This window comes from Lotus japonicus, chromosome 6 (genome assembly GCF_012489685.1).
Source record: "Lotus japonicus ecotype B-129 chromosome 6, LjGifu_v1.2".
Taxonomy (NCBI): Eukaryota; Viridiplantae; Streptophyta; class Magnoliopsida; order Fabales; family Fabaceae; genus Lotus; species Lotus japonicus.
In genome coordinates, this window is record NC_080046.1 from 20,020,625 (window position 1) to 20,040,662 (window position 20,038).

Here is a 20,038-nt window from a genome sequence, read left to right on the forward strand (position 1 = left end):
ACTCTGTTGCCTTCGGTTATGAGTGGATTCTCAGCAGCAGGTTATGGGGCATCGATCCCCAGACACACGATGATGTGTGGAACTGGATCTCGAAGCTTAAGCTCCCCTTTAAATGTGTGCTCCTGGTGTGGGTAGTTTGTCATGAGGCCCTTCCCACGAATTGTCTGCGGCACCGTCGGGGAATGGCCACATCTGCTGTTTGTAGCCGTTGTCTCCTTCATGAGGAAACTGTCCTGCATTGCTTATGAGATTGCTCCCATGCTCGTCGTGTTTGGTCCCTGCTCCGGTTTGATCTTAACTCAGCGACGTTCAGGGGGTCGTCTGCTCAAGACTGGGTTTGGTGCCTGCTTGCGGAGTCTTCCTCGCTTGCTTGCGCCGCCTTGTGGTGGACTTGGAGAGACAGGAACACCTCGTGTATTGAGAATCAGCAGCTTTCTGACCAGGCCCTTGCTGTGAATATCACGACGTTGGCTTCTGATATCTCGCGGGCGTTTCCTGGAAGTGCTTCTCCTTCGTGCCAGGTTCACTTAGTCAAGTGGCAACCGAGTCTTGCGAATTGTGTCGTTGTGAACACTGATGGCAGCGTCCTTGGTTCTCCTCCTAGGGGCGATTTTAATGGTTGCATTCGATCGTTTACTGGGGACTGGCTTGGAGGTTTCTTTGGCCATTTACCTGATAATGATATTCTCCACCTTGAGTTGTTGGGTATTTTTCATGGGTTGTCTTATGCCTGGAGTATGCGTCATAGAGTGGTTGAATGCCAGTCTGATTCCCAACTCGCTGTTGAGTTGATCAAGGCTGGCACTCCTCCCCGTCATCTGTATGCATCGCTTGTCTAGGATATTCGAGATCTTTTGGAGAAGCATTGGCAGGTTGAGCTGGTTCACACGCTTCGTGAGGGAAATGCTTGCGCTGATTTCTTGGCTAAGCATGGAGCTTCTCAGGATATTGGCCTGGAGTTCATCACTTCCTCTCTTGAGGGTTTGGGTAGCTTTTTGTTAGCTGATGCGCTAGGTGTCTCCTTTGAGAGACCCTAGTCTTCTTCGTTTTGTCGTTTTGTCCTTTCCTTTGTTATTGTATGTTACTACCAAAAAAAAAATACATTCACGAAAGCTTGGGTTAAAGAGTTGTGTTTCTTTCATAGCATCATTAAAACTCGATAGGTTGGATTCTATCGCGGTTCAAAAAAACTAGAGGCGGTTAACAAGAGGGCCTGTAATAATGATAAGTAGAATTTAAGGATTAATTAAGATGAAATTATAGTTTTTTTTGTTACAATTATAGCTAACGATGTCTATATGCAAAAACTATAAAATTTAGGGTGATTTGATGCATTTTTTCCAAAATACATATGTCTAAATCGAACAAGTTCAATTCCTAAAATTTAGGATTATAATTTTCATTATAAAACATAAAATTATTATAACTTTAATTCTGTACCAAAAAAGTTAACGGTAAAAAAGTTTGAAATTATTTATAATTATAATTTGAACTATAAAATTCAAAAAAGTGTGAATTTTTTATGTTATAGTATGATATGATATAACTGTAGTTTGTACCAAAAAAAAATGATATCAATATCAATATATCAATATCAATCATCAATATATATTAGAAAAGAAGAACTCTCATCATGCCAATTCGATGAGGTGTCGCTCCCATATTAATTCTCAGACCAATTTAATGACGTGTCACTCTCAGATTAATTCTCCGTGAAAAAAAATTATATATAAAAAATTATTTTTTAAGGATTTTGTTTTGTTTTTATTGTTATTTGTTAGATTAGTTTATTATTAGTCTTATCTCATTGAGATATAGTTTAGATTTGTTTCTCTATTTTAATTAGTATCTACTTAAATAGTTAAATAGAGATAGGTTTAGATAGATTTAGTTTCTTTTTATCTCTTTGTTAGATTAATAATAAACTAAATCTTAACAAATATTCAACAGAGTCCTAATATGTCTTTGACTTCTCTGCATTTTTAGGACTTTCTTCTTCCCTATCTTCTCTATTTGTACAACTTTCTTTGTTCCCTTTTCATAGACAATATTTTGTTCTATTTCTGCAGCTTTATGCTACCTTTAATCCATGGAGACTGCCTTCTTGATTGAATGATTGACTTTTACTTAACTTTTTCGTGACTGACAAAGAGTAAACGTGTTTTGATTCAGGTTCGATGTGAGAATTTTTGAAATTGCTATGTTCGCACAAATCCTTCTCAAGGATGACCTTCAAGTTGTCTGTTTCAGAGACCGTGAATGAGGAATAAATTGATTGAAGAGGTAAGCTAACATAGAAATAGAAACTGTTTTGTGTTTTATGTTTTTGAGATGTTATTTGAATTGTGATCATTGTTATTGCTCACCTTTATTTTCTTGGATTTGCCTTCTCTATATTGTGGACTGCACTCTAGAATTTAACAACTTCAGTGTTTGTTACTGTATACATATGCATGTAGTTTTGTTGTTTAATCAACAGTGATATAGTTCTCTGACATAGTGTCATCTAAAGTTGCATACTTCACTTTGTTATTCCTGACCCTATTTTATTAGTTTTTTTTTTTTTGAGAATACCCTATTTTATTAGTTATAGCATCGCATTGAATGTTGTTTTTAATAAAATATAGGCTAAAAAGCACTTTTGACCCCTGATGTTTCAAGTTTGTGCTAATTTTGCCCCTACTCTATTTTTGTCGATGTTTCTACCCCTCATGTTTTCAAACAGTGCACCGTCTACCCCTCCGTCAGTTAGACGTTAAAAAACTAACAGAATGAGCTGATTTGACTTTTTTTTTTTAATTTTTTGGACCTGCCACGTGGAAATTTTTTTTTTGAGAACAAAATAGATTTTATTCAAACATAATAATCATGAGAACAATCCTCTCATGTAGATTAAGAAAAAACAAAGCAAGGAGCTAAACCCAAGCTAGAAACACAAAGGGCACGAGTGCAAATTTGGTGGCGAGGACAACACTTGGACGAGCCTCATTAAAAACCACCCTAGGAAAAACCCATTGGAAAAAACCCTAAGGACGAAAAAGAGTACTCATACAAGAGCCGACACCAAAAAAAGCACAAAACACAAGACTTGGGTTAAAACCTTCACAAAACTGTATCAGATAAACATTGCAGGAATAAGCCCATTGCATACCACTGCAATCAAAATCCAACAAGAATGAAAACTATGAATCCCCAAAGGTGACACATGTCCCAACACAACGAGCATTATGCCAACACTTTTCCCTTAATCAAATTCCATTGAAATCCACTGCTGCTTCCAATTCGCTGGCTTTATGCAGAAATTGAATTGTTGAGAAGGCCTTGAATTAGTGGAACTGGTTCACCCTAATTAAATCCTGAATCAACTCTTCACTCTGAGGCCACCGATTGGGCCTGCTCCCCACACACGCAAACCAAGAACTGAACCAAATGAAAATCCAAATTCCAAATTGCTATGGGAAGATCCATGAGAATGAGTCCCTCACCAAACATGCACCAGTTTCGGTCCACTTCAGCTATCCCCCTTTTCAATCCCCTTGATTCAGAGTCACATTAACTCACCTCCAAGACAATTTTAGGCCTCTTTGAAATTAACATCTCCTTGAGATTTTCAAGCAAAGCTTTCCTGTCAATTTCAATATTATGACAGTATATGTTCCCAAAATTACAGGAGCGATGTATGATGCCACTCTTGATGGATCCTAACCTGACATAAGTCCTTCAACATTACCATTTGCATGACCAAATTCCCCTTGTAAGTTAAGAGCTTGGACCACCTTCAAACCAACCTTGATTTCCCCCCCCGCCCCCAACCTTTGTTAACTGCAGAAAGCAAACCTCAACTTTGGCTTTCTTTGTTCCATCTCTCACTGATCGACGTTTCTCCTCACAACCTATTCCTCTGTCTTTCCAAAAGAGCCACCTACGGCCACTCCCCTTTAGGACCCTAGATGACGGGCCTGTCCTCCATCAGTTCCTCTGCCTGGAAAATTGGGGCATGAGAGATTCAAACTCAAGACCTGTAAATAGCAAAACATGCACTTAACCAGTTCAGTTACATACATAATTGATATATACATCAAGCAAATTTAATTTATATCATTTCCTTGATCATCATCAACTTCATATACTCATATTTATCTCTCCTTAGGAACCTCTCCTGAGAAAGCTTGACTGACGGAGGGGTAGACGGTGCACTGTTTAAAAACACGAGGGGTAGAAACATCGATAAAAATAGGGTAGAGGCAGAATTTGCACAAACTTGAAACATCAGGGGCCAAACATGCTTTTTAGCCTAAAATATATATAAATTGAATAATTCTAAATAGTTAGTGTATATTTTTTTTAAAAAAAATTGTATATTGGAAAACACAAAAAGTCGTTTGAATTAATTTTTTGAATAGGTAACTGGATTTAAATTTAAGACATTTATAAAAAAAATCACATGTTGACAAAAAATATGAAGAAAAATACAACAAGTTATCCATGCACATGTTGACCTTTTTAAATTTTAGATTTGATTAGGATTTAAGTTGTTTACCTATTGATTTTTTCTTGGGTATTTTATTTTATTTTATTTTGGGAGTATTAATTATTTTTTATCGTATTTTTATTGAATTTTTGGATTTTTATTTAATTCATGAATTTATGAGTTTTTATTGTGATTTGCTAGATTTTTGTAGTTTTTATCTATCTTTAGTTAGTACCTTTATAAATTTTAGATTTGATTAGAATTTAGGTTGTTTATTTCTTGATTATATTTTGGATCTTTTATTTTATTTTTGATTTATTTTGAGGTTATTAATTAATTTTTATGGTGTCTTTATTGAATTTTTAGATTTTTATTTAATTTATGATTTATAAATTTTTATTGTGATTTGCTAGATTTTGATAGTTTTTATCTATCTTTAATTAGTACCTTTTTAAATTTTAGATTTGATTAGAATTTAGGTTGTTTATTTCTTGATTTTTTCTTAATTTGTCTTATTTTTATTAAATATTAATTCCAGGAAAAGGGAGCTGATTTGGTGCTGAGGGTCCATAAAGCTACCATGGACACGCAGAGATTTGATGGTTGTTAGGTGAATTTGACAGAGTTTCTCATTAGCTGCAGACTACGGTTGTTTCTATATTGTTTCCATTTATCACCTAAGAGAAGTGTGTTTACTTAAATTTTCAAACTCATGTAAGGATGTAACAGAAGGGGAAATTAATCAGGGACTGCTAAGTTAGTTAGATGTTATTATAGTAGTTACTTAGTACTAGGACGAGATGAGTTATAAATAGAGGGAAATCAAATTAGAGGAACACATTATGTAGCATTATATATCTCATTAAGTATGTCCTTTAGTATCTGAAAACATTGTTAAAGTATGGTATTGAACATGTCTTAAGCACAAGAGAAAGTTCTTCATGCAACACATAGATAAAAAGTGATTGTTTGAACTTATAGGTCGAAATCTAATTCATATGAGTGGTAAATAAAAAATCAATATGATGTCATTACTTTTTTCATAACTTTTTGAAAATTTTAAAAAGAAATAAATATAAAGGCATGATAATTTGATGATTAAAATGTGTCGTGCGGAGATTATAAAACATTAATACATATATAGTGTATTTTTTTAAGTTAAACTATAAGGTTAAGAGTTCCCACGGGGATGAACATTTTACATGAAAATTCATGTAAAATTAATAGAAAAAGCTCCTACGGGGCAAAAAGCTAGAAATAAACCAAGGTATTGATCCATGCCTCAAACACAAGAGCAAATTTCACCGTAAAAACACTAGAAATATTTGTTCTGAAGATGCACACAATTTTCTATTGCTTATCTTTCTGAAACCTAAAAGCGACTGTTGTTTGTATTTGCGTATAATTTTCAATTGATATGTTTTAATTTTAAACTACTATAATGCTACCTACGTGATATTTCAATTTATATAAAAAGTACCATTATAATTTTTTATACAATCATTATATTCTAAACTAATTGATTGATATTATTTTAATAGAAAAATTTAATATAATTAATTTTAGTATTGTTTTCAAAATTTTAAGAGTGTATATTTATATATGTTTATAACTATAATAATTGGATAGTAAGAAAAGTACGAGGAATAAATAATATTAATACATATGTACTATAAAATTATGACCTAAATTTATTAGTGCTAACAAATTAGAGTTACAAGATCTCACGGGGAGGAACATTTTATATGTAAAATGAAAATTTGTAGGAGTTAAAAAAAATAATAATTCATTTTTTCTATAACTTAAGTGTATTTTTAATAATTTAAACAATAATTATATATTTATTTATTGTTACATATCTAAAACACCAAAGCATTACCCTTTATGCAACACGAGTATACATCTTCACAAACAAAATTCAGTTATACCTCACATATGCAAAACTTAAAGCTTTTGGCTTATTAACTTCTGTGTTTTTCAAAATCTTTATATTAGTTAATGAAGTGTATGCTTACAAAACACTAAAATTGAGTGTCTGAATTTGTGCTCTTTAAATATCTACATCTTTATTATCATTGTTCTTACATTCTTAGCATCTTAAATATTTTATAATTTAAAATATTAATCGATGTATCAAATACAATAACAAATTCCCCGTGCAACGTACGAGTAAAAAAAAAAACTAGTATATTAGAAAAGAAGAACTTCTATCAGGCTGATTTAGTGGCGTGTCATTCTCACGTTAATTCTTAGTGACGTGTCTTTCTCACGTTAATTCTCATAAAAAAAATTTCACGTGTCATTCTCAGGTTAATTCTCATAAAAAAATACATTTTTAAATTTTAGATTTGATTACCCTTATCTGAATTTTGCAATTGAAACTAGTTCATCTTCTGCCCTGTTTTTTTTTTTCGAAAATAAGGAGCTTGCGGTGTCTTCTCTGTATGAGTCAAATCCCCATCTCGCATTTCAAGGTATTCAGTTCTCTACTCTTTCTCTTCTTGCTTTGGATGATCAATATTTATTTGGGTTCTTATTTTCTGTTTTCATTTTATTTCTTTGTTCTTTTCTGAGTAGGAGGAAGAGAATCCTAACGAGAAGAAACTATAAGAACCCAATAATTGACAAGAGAAGAAAGAAGAATCTAAGTTCGTGTGAGTGGTGAGTTTCTGATTCAGGTTCAATGTGAGAATTTTTTATAAGCTTTTCCCCCTCTAGATTGTGATTACTTCATTGGTGAGATTCATGCTAGATTGTGGAGACCCCAAGTTACAGGTGCTCGGAGCTGCTTGCTGATTTTCCCTATGGCTTCAACTCAGATATTTGGTATCAAAGATCTCTTTTATGTTTAATCATTCATTATATTTCTTTTCAAGTTGGTTATGATGCATGAAGGCTAATTAATTGACATTCCTTCTCTTTTGAGTTAATTTGCTAGCCAAGATAAGATGAGAACGCTTAAATGATGAAATTCAAATCCTTTCTTCACTAGATTTCAGTTTCATTGACATGTTGAACTTAGCTGTCATTGTTTATCCTTATTTTCTTATAAGTTTTTCTTTTCATTTGTGTATCAGGTTTTTCTTCATTGTTATGAGATAATTATGCTTCATTCTATGAGCCTGTCTCCTCAATTGCGGTTGCTTTGCATTAAGGAAGTTGAGTCTGGTCAAGTATTGTGATAATTTTTAAATGCTATCATCATCATTGTCCTTCGGTTTGGATCTTTGGTCTACAAACTTTATTTTTCCGGTGAAAGAAAGTTTTGGCAGAATGAGGGATTGATCCCATCTCAAAGTCTAAAGAAAAGTTTTTATGGTATTTGTAGTGAGTAGTTTCTTTTAGTTGTAGAATATATAAGGTTTTATATCATATTTTATATTTAATCGAGACTTTTTGATTAAAAGACAAATTTTCAGTGAACTGTGTTTTTGTGTCAGAATAACTTTTCTCTTTTCTTCCAAGTTTATTAGTCGGTGATGCATCATAATATTATGACAATCTAACTATTAAATGGTAGCTTAATGGTGTATATTATTTGACTTGAAAGCAGGGGCGGAGGCATGAATTTCAGAAAGAGGGGATTAAGATATAAAGGAACATAATTTGTAAGAAAATTTCAATTTTTATCAACTAAAGAATGTGCAAAAAAAAAAACAAAAAACAAAACAAGAATGAAGTAGCAGCCCAACCTAAGAAAAAACTCCTTTGTTGAAGGCCAAAACTTAAAGTGGACATTTTATAAATAGTTGGTGTGCATAATTTTTATAACTTTTTTTACAAGCAAAACACTAACCACAAATTTAATCTCATATAATCAGACCGATTAACAAGGTTATTAAAATTGGACCGTTGATCAAATCGGTGAGGGAATTGGTTCACCGTTCATTAGATCAATCGTAGTTAGTTGAATTGTGGTCTGAACGGTATAGCCGCTATAAATTAAATATATCATTTAAAAAAATTATATAGTAGATTACAAAAATTGATATTAAATAATTATCAAATTTTAACTGAGAAGTTAAATTTATATTTACCTTAAATATCATAGATTCAAATTGATTTCAAATAGTTTTAGATGATTTTTTGCATTTAACACAAAAAAATGCTATCAAATGCTTCGTATAAGTTAAAACTATTCTTTTATATTTTTATTACTATGTTGGAAAGAGGTGCAACTCTAATGTCAAAAAAAGTGCAGCCCAATAGCTTTCCCGTCTAATAAAAAAGGCTCATATGTAACAAAACCCTAATATCTATTTCTAATTTCAATTGTTAGTGAATAACACAGAGGTTTAAAAGAATGTCCACTGAATCTGAAAGAGAAACACAAACAACATAGAGATCACCCCTTCCTCTCAACTCAACCTTCTCCTCCCTTCTCTCCTTCTCAAGTCTCACACTGCTTAACTTTTTTTTCTTGAGACATTCCTAAAATTCAGGGGTGACTAAGCATGGACAAGTCACCCATGTGCCTCCGCCACTGCTTGAAAGTGAGTTATGTCATGGAAAATCTCTCTTCACTTCCATGTATGTAATTTATGGCTTATGCTCCATAAACTAATCTCAGTGTAACATTTAAAATTATGTGTCGTACGACGACTAGAGAACTATTAATATATTCGCATACAAATAATTTCATGTTAAAACTAACATAAAAATTAATTTTAATATCATTTCAATACTTTTTTTAGTTTTTAAAACCAACTTTAGATGTAAATATAATTAACTGTTTAGGGTTAAAGAATTAAAAGTTCATACAAGGAAAACAAGCATGAAAAATTTAATAGAGAAATAAGTTTTGATATAATTTCTATACTATACAACACAATATGATGTTTTTATTTTTGGGCAACTCTCAATTTGATGATAAATTTTTTTGTGCGGAGATTAGAAAAACTTTAGTACATATATAATTTATATTTATTTATGTTTCAAGAATTAAAAGTTCATACGAGGGGAACGAGCATAGAGAAATAAGTTTTGATATAATTTCTATGCAACATCTGGAAGCCAAAATAAGTCTTAATGATAGTTTATCTTTTTGGCCACTTTATATTAGTTAATTCAGTATATGCTTACAAAGCACTATAATTGAGTGTCTGAATTTATGTTTTTTAAATATCTACATCCTTATTATGATTGTTCTTACATTCTTAGTATCTTAAATTTTTTATAATTTAAAATATTGATTGATGTTTCAAAGACAATAGACAAATTACCCGTGCAACGCGCGGGTAAAAAACACTAGTAACTATTATATCCTTTGAATTGAATGTATTAAGATCTTTGCTAATTGGAATACTTCAAGTTTCAAAAAATTACTATGCATGGTTGCTAAGTGAAAAATAATTTATATATCAAAGATGATTTATAGAAGATAGCGAATATTCTAGTATAAGTGTGAAACTATCTGAGATAAAAGCTTACACTATGAGAGGTCAAGAGGGATAAGGGATTACATGCATGGGTCTTCATATTCGTAGATAAAAGCTTGAACTATGAATAAAAATCTAAATTAATTATAAACCCATGTAATCCCTCTTGGCACTGCTCTGGCTTTAATTTCTATTCACCTTAATTAAAGACGACACTATAACAAAAGTAGTATGAGTAAGGAAGATTGAAAACGCAAAAACTATAATGGTAAGTGCTAAGTACAAGAGATCAACTAACAAAGGTTTTTGCAACCAAAACAAATTAATGAAGACTTAGTCACATCAACGAATGAGGTAAAATATAAAGAAAGAAAAGAAATTTAACTAATTAACTAGAATATTGAACAGAGAAATTGAAGCACTTCTTGTATGGATTCCAATGAAGTTTAATTTCATGGAATCCTCCTAAACTGTATACTCCTAAACTGCTTATCAGATAAAATCCTCTGGCGAGGCACCTCTTCACATCACATAATTAATTATTCTAGCTGCATGATTCTCTAGTCACAATCATGGGATTAATGTTGCTTATTGTTGCATTGATATTCACTTTATGCTGCAGAGAACCTGGTGCAGAACAAAAGTTTAAGGACATTAGTAATGCATATGAGGTAAAACTAAGCTTATTGAACGTAGCTTGCCCCAATTATTGTCTAGTCATGATCTTCTGTAACATGAATTCTTTTGCAGGTCCTATCAGATGATGAGAAACGGTCCATATACGAGAGGCTGGGCTTAAAGGTCAAGGAATGGGTATGGGGGTAAGTTACCTCTAAAGATGATGGATAGTTTTAATTTCTTATCAAATATTCCTCTTTCTTAAAATAGAATAATCTTTGTGTTGTCAGGATTTCACCAGTCCTTTTGACCTCTTTGAGACACTGTTTGATGGCATGAATAGTGGTGGCATGGGCGGTAGAGGTTCTTGGAATGGGGCAGTTGATGGTGAAGATGAGTATTACAGTCTACTATTGAACTTCAAAGAAGCTGTTTTTGGAGTGGAGAAGGAGATAGAGATTAGGCGATTAGAGAACTGCGGAACATGCAATGGTACAGGAGCTAAACCAGGGACCAAATCATCCAGGTGTAGCACTTGTGGTGGTCAGGGCCGGGTTGTGTCATCAACAAGGACTCCATTAGGTATCTTTCAGCAGTCTATGACCTGCTCTTCTTGCAATGGGACTGGAGAAACTTCAACACCTTGCAGTACACATGTTCTGGAGACGGGCGAGTGAGGAGAACAAAGCATATAAGTCTCAATTAGGTCCCTGCTGCCTGCTGGTGTGGATTCCGATAGCCGTTTAAGGGTCCGAAATGAAGGCAATGCCGGAAGGCGTGGCGGTTCTCCTGGTGACCTCTTTGTTGTTCTTGAAGTTATTCCAGATCCTGTGCTTAAACGAGAAGACAACAACATTTTATACACATGTAAGGTGTCTTACATTGATGCTATCTTGGGGACTACAATTAAGGTTCCTATGGTAGACGGCATGGTGGATTTGAAAATCCCAGCTGGTACTCAACCAAGCTCAACACTTGTTGGGTACTTGGGTTGGGGGTTTTGAAGGATTATACTTCATACAATGCCATCTTTATTTTTTTAGATGTTGGTTACAAATGTTATTTATAAAGGGAAAATAACTTAAACATATTTTCCACATTAAGTTAATTTTCGCTACAATTCAAGCAATTACAGCATTAATACATAGGCCACCTCCAACGGTAATTGCTAAATGAAAGCATTTGAGAGCAACTGGAATATGGACTTTTTACCGTTGGAGAGCAAGGTAATCAAAGAAGCAAGAGTAGATTTGTCTGTGCAAGTTGCCAAGCTAATTTGGAGTTCTAAGTAACTTTTTTATGTTATTTAACTTAGTGGTAGGTAGATAGTAAATAATAAAATGTAGGGTAAAATACACTTAACCCTTAAGGTTTGTTAGAGTTACACTAAACCCTATTCATGCTCAAAATATACACTTCACTCCATCTTCTCTTAACCTCACTTTTAAAAATGAGAAGAAAATATTCCTCTGAACTCAAGATAAATCATAGTTTTTTTGTTAACGAAAAAAAATCCTCATAATATTACGTATCAATTTTTTAAAATTTTGCTCGGATTGAGATTTAACAGAGATATTATGCTGTACCCCTCTCATTTTGTTTTGTCAATTTATTTTTATATGAATAATAACTGAATTTGATTTTTTTTACATGGATTTGATTTTCATTAAGATCGTTTTTTATTTTATTTTCAAATAATTTTTTTTAAATAATTCAACGCATAAATTTTATTTCATTTCGGTTATAAAGTATATTAAATATTAAAAATATTGATTCTAAATAATAAAATGAAAGTAAATAAATGTAAATATTTTGTTTAAAAAAATGTAAGCAGTATTACACGGATATTCGTTCAACTATAATATTTTTTTTATAACTAACGAATATTGATAAATAATCCAAAATAAAATTTCTCTATCAAATGGAGATTTTACTAGAAATTAAAGATGATTTTCTAAACACCGTAAAGAAGACACAATGAAGTGAAAACACAAAAACAAACAAGAATTAATATGCTTATAATGGAGTGGTAAGTACTAAGTTCTGGAAATCAACTAACTAACAAATGTCTTTGCAATGAAAACAAAAGAAGACTAGTACCCATGCATAATTAAAAAAGAAAATAAAGGAAATTGCACTAATTAGACGAATAATGAACTGAAAAATTGAAGCAGTTCTTGTTTGGATCCCAATGAAGCTTAATTTCATCACCTTTCTTCAAACCCCTTCTTTTGACAAAATCTTTAGTCCAATTGTCAATGAAAACATAACTTCCAGAAGAATTCCAAAGCTTGAAAACCAAGTAATGTGAGGATTGGGTGTCCACGTCCCAAATCAAGATTTTAGTTCCGTTTTCAGTATAAACCTGCATTTGGGCATCACGAGTCAACACAGGAAGCACTAAGTCCTCAGCCAAGTCTTTGGGAATCAAGAGTCTACTCAAGTAACCAAGATCACTCTGTGTCAGCTTCTTCTTTATCTTCCATGGATCATCACAAAGCATCAATTCAGGGGATTCCACTACTGCTGCTGCATGTGATATCTCTTCAGCTCTACGATGTTGTTGTTTTTCTCTTGAATCATCATCCTCAACCGGATTGTTGGAGGAACAGGCTATGATGCTCTTGGCACATGGGCAAGCACCCAGTGTTAAATGAACACAAATGCTTTCAGGAACGCAAGCCATCGTCAAACAGAAGCAAAGATATCAAACTAAAAACAATTAAGGTGAATGACAAATGAATATAACAAAGGAGAAGAATACCACAAATATATATAGAAAACTTGAGGATCCTTCATTTATTTATATCTGAACAGTATAATTAATTAGGAAACATATCTTTTGTATCTTAAATATTTTAAATTTGAAACAAATATCTCAAATGTATTTTAGAATATTATATTACTGTGATGATTATTTTCCTGATATTTATTTAGTAAATCTCATATAATTTCGGAACATATCTTCTCACAATCTTCGACAAGTTTTTGAAGATTTCAGTAAATTAAACCCCCAATTACTCTCCTCCTTCACCTATGTGAGATCTGAAAGTGGCCTATACGTTTTTTTTTAATCAAATCAAGTATTTCATTTTTTAATCTCATTTAAATTTTTTTTCAACCATTTGTATTGCATAATATCACGTCTATTTTTTGTGTGCTAATAATATAGTAATATCACATATTTGATAAATAATTACGAAATTATGTATGTAATTGTATTTTTTTACATTTATCTTCATTCGATCTACTCTAGTTATTTTAATATTTGTTCCCGGCCTATCAAAAATAATAATTATTATCTTACTGGAAAAGTAAAATCAATATTTGTTACAAATACTTTTATATAACACGAAGGGTAAGAGCTGTGAGACATATGAGTTAAGGAGGGAAATGTTTAGGGAGTTAATTTATCTTTCCGATGCATTAAAAAATGGTTAAATGCATTTCAAATTGGACTGGGCGGGTATAAAGACTCATGCCCGCCCAAAACAAGTAGTCAGCCGGACGAAGGAAGACATGGCGGGAACTGGTGTACACTGAGGATTCTCGCTCCCCTTTATGCGGACCCGCAAGCCAGCTGGAAGATTCTTCTGGATTTGTCTTATATGCATAGGGATTTGGGTTCTAGTTGTCAGGCCAAAATGTAGGAAAAGTTCATATCATGACCATACCCTCTATAAAAGGGAAGGTCATCACCTTGTACTAGAGACTTTTGAACAATTAATGAGAATATACCATTTTTATTGCATCTTTACTATTTTAGTGCTCTGCTAGGGTTTGCTTTTCATTCCTCTTCTTACGTAAGCTTACCTTAGGACAGAACATTGGCGCCGTCTGTGGGGATCAAACCCACGACCACGTGGTTAAAAGCCACGGGCGTGATACCCGTTATCACTTCTTGTGCTTTCCTCGGAGCGTTGTTTTTAAGATCTTCTAAGTTTACGTAGTCAGGCGGCATTGATCGTCGCCTGACACCTGGATCGTCCCCAACTAATGTGGATACAAACAAATGGTGTGAGTACCACAAAACGTTGGGGTACACCACGGATAATTGTTGGAACTTGCGGCGGGAAATTGATCGGTTGATCAAGGCTGGCCATCTGGCGAATTTTGTTAAAGAGACAGCAACACCGGAGGCCACTAAGGTAACTCAAGGGGACAAAGGAAAAGGAAAGGAGATAGTTGAGGAATTGGGCGACCCTGTTGGGGAATGCTCATCCATTGCAGGGGTATTTGGAGGGGGCAGGATTTATAGCAAGGCTAGAAAGCGTTATGTGGCGGCAGTACATTCCATGCACGAGGCATACGAGGGCGAATGTTGGTTGAATCACTCTCCAATTATATTCACCCCTCAGGATTTTGCACATGTAATTCCACATGACAACGACCCGATTGTAGTAACAATCAGGGTTAACAATTACATGACAAAAAAAGTGTTTTTAGATCAGGGATCTTCGGCGGACATCATTTATGGAGATGCCTTTGATCGCCTGGGGTTAAAGGAGTCAGACTTGAAACCATATAAAGGAACCCTGGTGGGATTTACGGGGGATCGTGTCAATGTGCGGGGATACGTGGAAATACCAACAACTTTTGGTGAAGGAGAGTTTCTCAAGAAATTTCAAGTAAAGTATCTAGTATTGGCGTGTAGAGCCAATTACAACGTACTTTTGGGGCGGGACACCCTTAACAAGTTATGCGCTGTAATTTCGACCGTTCATTTAACTGTCAAAAACCCAGCCTGCAATGGGAAGGTCGGGGTCCTTCGCGTGGATCAGAATGCAGCGAGAGAATGTTACCTAAGGAGTGTGGCGCTCTATGGGCGAAAGGCCGCCAAGGAAAGCCACTGTATCACAGAAATTTTTCCACAAGAAGGGTTTAGTTTAGACCCGAGGGATGATGCTGATGATTTCCGCCCACAACCTTTGGAAGAAACTAAATCGGCGCAAATCAAGGATAAAGATTGGCAGCAGTTTAACAAAAGAGCAGGAGGAAAGATTGATCACCCTTTTGGGCATACGATAATTTGGATCTCTTTGCATGGACAATCAATGATGTACCAGGGATTGACCCCAATGTGATCACTCATAAACTGGCCATACGGCCAGGGGCGACGCCAGTCATCCAGCCAAGGCGAAGGATGAGTGATGAAAAGAACAAGGCGGTGCAAGTAGAAACTGAGAAGTTATTGAAGGCCCAATTCATTCGAGAGGTGCAGTACCCAAATTGGCTCGCCAACGTAGTGATGGTCAAGAAAGCCAATGGGAAGTGGAGAATGTGCACGGATTACACAAGTCTGAACAAAGTGTGTCCCAAAGATTCATATCCTCTTCCCAATGTTGATAAATTGGTGGATGGGGCTTCCGGAAATGAACTTTTAAGTCTCATGGATGCATACTCTGGGTATAACCAAATCATGATGCATCCCTCGGACGAGGAAAGTACAACATTCATGACTAATCAGACGAATTATTGTTACAAAACTATGCCTTTTGGTTTAAAAAATGCGGGAGCTACATACCAACGCCTCATGGATAAAATTTTTTCGAGCCAAGTTGGAAGGAATATGGAAGTATATGTGGATGATATGATTGTTAAGTCCGCCAAGTCCGGTGACCACGACGATGATCTCAAGGAAGCATTTGCTCAACTAAGAAAATATCGAATGAAGTTAAATCCCGAGAAATGTTCATTTGGGATTCAAGGGGTAAAGTTTTTGGGATTCATGATAACATCAAGGGGGATTGAAGTGAACCCAGATAAAGGCAGGGCGATCTTGGAAATGAAAAGCCCAACAAATGTCAAGGAAGTACAACGATTAACAGGACGCATGGCTGCCTTAGCACGTTTCTTGCCAATGGCGGGCGACAAAGCAACTCCGTTCTTCACTTGTTTGAAAAAGAACTCGAAGTTTCAATGGACCGAGGCATGTGAACAAGCTTTTACTAAATTGAAAGAATCATTAGCAACGTTACCGGTACTATCCAAGCCCACACCAGTCGTTCCTTTGACGCTCTACTTGGCAGTCACGGATAGGGCGGTCAGTACGGTGTTGCTTCAGGAAGAAGGGAAAAAGCAGAAGGTTATATATTTTGTGAGTCATACTCTGCAAGGTGCTGAATTGCGATACCAAAAAATTGAAAGGCGGCCTTGGAAATTCTAAAAACTGCGAGGCGCCTTAGGCCATACTTCCAAAGTTTCCTAATCAGAGTTAAAACTGATGTTCCCTTAAGGCAGGTACTCCAGAAACCCGATTTCTCAGGGCGATTGGTCAGCTAGTCAGTCGAGTTGTCTGAATATGATATACAGTATGAGCCAAGGGGACAAGTTACAATCCAAAGCTTGATTGATTTCGTGGCGGAATTAACACCCACATAAGGCGAGAAAACTCAGGGAGAGTGGGTCCTGTCTGTTGATGGATCCTCCAACGACACGGGAAGTGGGGTAGGAATAACTATTGAAAGCCCGGATAAGATGGCCATCGAGCAATCTTTGAAATTCGAGTTTAAGGCGAGCAACAACCAATCAGAATATGAGGCACTGATCACCGGATTAAGGCTCGCCATTGAATTAGGCGTTCAGAAATTGTTCATCAAAGGAGACTCATAGTTGGTTGTTAAACAGGTAAAAGGCGAGTATCAAGTGAAGGATCCACAACTTTCTAAATACCTGGAAGTGGTACATAGATTAATGATGGAGATAGAGAAGATCAGGATAGAACATGTTCCAAGAAGTCAAAATGAAAGGGCTGACGTGCTAGCAAAATTGGCCAGTACGGGGCGATTGGGCAATTATCAAACAGTCATCCAGGAAACCCTTCCTCGCCCCAGTATTGACTTGGTGGAAGTTAAGTTAAAAGAAGTGAAGTCAGTGATTGAAGGCGAGCCTTCGTGGATGGAGTCAATCAAGACTTTCCTAAAAAATCCTCCAAAGGATGATGATCTGAACACAAAGGAAAAGCGTAGGGAGGCTAGTTTTTACACGCTGGTAGACGGTGAGCTATATCGCCGGGGAATTATGTCTCCTGTGCTCAAATGTGTTGACACAAGAGATGCCCTGGGAATCATGACGGAGGTTCACGAAGGAGTATGCTCTAGTCACATAGGTGGGCGATCATTGGCAGTAAAGGTATTGAGAGCAGGATTTTACTGGCCGACGATGAAGAAGGACTGTCTAGAATACGTCAAGAAGTGTGAAAAATGTCAAGTTTTTTCTGACTTACATAAAGCTCCGCCTGAAGAGTTAACAACCATGATGGCACCTTGGCCATTTGCTATGTGGGGGACTGACATTTTAGGACCATTCCCAGTAGCAAAGGCACAAATGAAGTATATCATTGTCGCTGTTGATGATTTCACTAAATGGATAGAAGCGGAAGCAGTGGCGACTATTACAGCCGCCAAAGTCAGGAACTTTCTATGGCGACGAATAGTGTGCAGGTTTGGGGTCCCCATGGCTTTGGTAATGGACAATGGGACTCAATTCACAAGCAATGTCACCAGAGAATTTTGTGCGGAGATGAGAATTGAAATGCGATTTGCATCAGTGGAACATCCACAGACTAACGGACAGGCAGAATCAGCCAACAAGGTTATTTTGAAGGGCTTAAAGAAAAAATTGGATGAGGAAAAAGGTCTTTGGGCTGAGGAGCTCCCAGGCGTCCTATGGGCGTATAACACGACTGAACAGACAAGCACGAAGGAAACCCCATACCGTTTAACCTATGGAAATGATGTCATGCTCCCTGTGGAAATTGAAAACCAAAGTTGGCGAGTAGCCCGATTTAATGAGGATGACAATGGGGAGAATTTGATAGCGAATCTAATCATGCTGCCTGAGGAACAACGGGAGGCACACTTAAGGAATGAGGCGGGGAAGGTGAAAGTTGCAAGGAAGTTTGCAACAAAAGTGGTCCCAAGAACTATGAGGGTAGGAGACTTAGTGCTTCGAAAGAAGACTATACCTGACAAGCACAACAAACTTTCGCCCAATTGGGGCGGGCCTTACAGGATAATTGGCGATGTTGGAGGTGGAGCTTATAAGCTGGAACAAATTAATGGTCAAAAGATTCCACGAACATGGAACGCCTCACATTTGAAGCAGTACTTTAGTTAAGAGGAACAACAAAAATGAGGCAGTGTTGACCCGAGGATATAAGAGTATTTTTGTGGGTCTTTTATTTTATTTTTAATTTATTTTATGAGTTTTAATTAGTTTTTATAGTATTTTTATTTAATTTTCGTATTTTTAATTATTTTAGGATTTTAGGAGTTTTTATTACGATTTGGTAGATTTTAGTAGTTTTTTTCTTATTATTAATTAGTACTTTTTAAATGATAGATTTAGTTAGGATTTGACTTGTTTATTTTGGGATTATTATCTTTTTAGTATTTGATTTTGATTTATCTTGTTATTTTATTTAGGATTTTCGGAATAAAAAGAAAAGAGAAAATCAGGAAAAGGATCTGATCCGGTGCTGGTGGTCCACGAGAGCTCCATACACATGCAGGAAATTGATGGCTAATGTTTCCCTCCACGCCATGTGGCGCGATCTTGGCAGGGATTCACCGTAAGACGGTGGTGCGAGTAGCACTGGACTCAGCCCATTTAAATCACAGACCAATTGCTCGCTGACACGTGGCAGAGGTGTTGACCCAAAAGCAAATTCCGCCAGAAAGAGAAAATCACGTGAATACTTAGAGGAAAAAGACGGAAACGGCAAAACTTAATATATATAATTTGGTAGAAGTATTTTTCTTAAGTTTTTGGTGAGGGGAATTGAGCACAAACTTCTTAGGGTTTTTAGAGCTTTTGCAAGGTTTCTCCTGGAGATTTTATGTGCTATTTTTTTTCTCTTTAATTCTTGATTATGACCATGTTTGGCAAAACTTCTTTTAGTACTTGGGATGTGGATCCTTTTTAGGATTATGTTTTGATTCGAACCTTTGCTTCATATGAATTTTGTTTATTAATCTACGTAGTTGTTTCAATTTATCTTTTGATTATACTTGAATGCATGCGAGTGATTTACTGGTTCTTATGAGAACGGAAGTTGATTAGGAATTAGAGAAACAAGGAAACAATTAGATTAGGCGTTCCCTACTGCTTGATTCAAGAGTAGAACCTAATTGCGTTGGCTAGTTTAAATAGAACTTAATCTTCAATTCCCTGGTCTAGGTGCTCGTAAAACAGACTTAGTAATTGAATTGAAAGTCTAGGGCGTGTGAGTTATCAACATCTTAGAACATAGGCTAAATCGCCGTAGAGAAGTTAATTAAATTCATATGAATATTGTTAGAATGAAGGCATAAGCCGAATAGGTGAAACAAGACCCAAGTACTATTTTTCTCATATGATTTCTTAAACTATTTGATTTTCGCTTTTACTTTTTATGAGTGATTGCTACAATCTTTAAAATCCTTAAAATTGGTTTTTATTTTCATAATCTAAATATTAGAAGTTAAGAGAATTAGTATTGAATCACAATCATCGAGGGATCGATATTTATTACTACGGGCAACTTTGTACACTTGCAAAGGAGCTATCAGGCAGCATATGTAAAGAATGA

At 35.4% G+C, this 20,038-nt stretch overlaps 2 protein-coding genes and 1 pseudogene across 2 annotated transcripts; 2 read left to right on the plus strand and 1 right to left on the minus strand.

The window, feature by feature from the left end:
* Positions 1-10,421: 10,421 nt before the first annotated feature.
* On the plus strand, positions 10,422-11,471 carry LOC130725059 (chaperone protein dnaJ A6, chloroplastic-like; annotated as a pseudogene).
* A 1,133-nt stretch (positions 11,472-12,604) lies between these two features.
* LOC130725060 (B3 domain-containing protein At2g33720-like) lies at positions 12,605-13,153 on the minus strand. The gene has a single exon (XM_057576318.1). The coding sequence runs from the start codon at positions 13,151-13,153 to the stop codon at positions 12,605-12,607; it is 549 nt and encodes a 182-aa protein (XP_057432301.1).
* Positions 13,154-16,036: 2,883 nt separating this feature from the next.
* LOC130725061 (uncharacterized) lies at positions 16,037-17,902 on the plus strand. Its single transcript, XM_057576320.1, has 3 exons — positions 16,037-16,552; positions 17,095-17,598; positions 17,840-17,902. Exons 1-3 carry the CDS (start codon positions 16,037-16,039, stop codon positions 17,900-17,902), a joined length of 1,083 nt encoding a protein of 360 aa, XP_057432303.1.
* Positions 17,903-20,038: the final 2,136 nt, after the last annotated feature.

Coding starts and splice junctions, on each gene's coding strand:
- LOC130725060 (XM_057576318.1), bottom strand. CDS start 13,153: ATGGCTTGCGTTCCTGAAAGCATTTGTGTTCATTTAACACTGGGTGCT.
- LOC130725061 (XM_057576320.1), top strand. CDS start 16,037: ATGGAAGTATATGTGGATGATATGATTGTTAAGTCCGCCAAGTCCGGT. Junction 16,553..17,094: donor AAGAAGGGAAAAAGCAGAAG/GTTATATATTTT, acceptor GTTGTTAAACAG/GTAAAAGGCGAGTATCAAGT. Junction 17,599..17,839: donor GGCGATCATTGGCAGTAAAG/GTATTGAGAGCA, acceptor CTAAATGGATAG/AAGCGGAAGCAGTGGCGACT.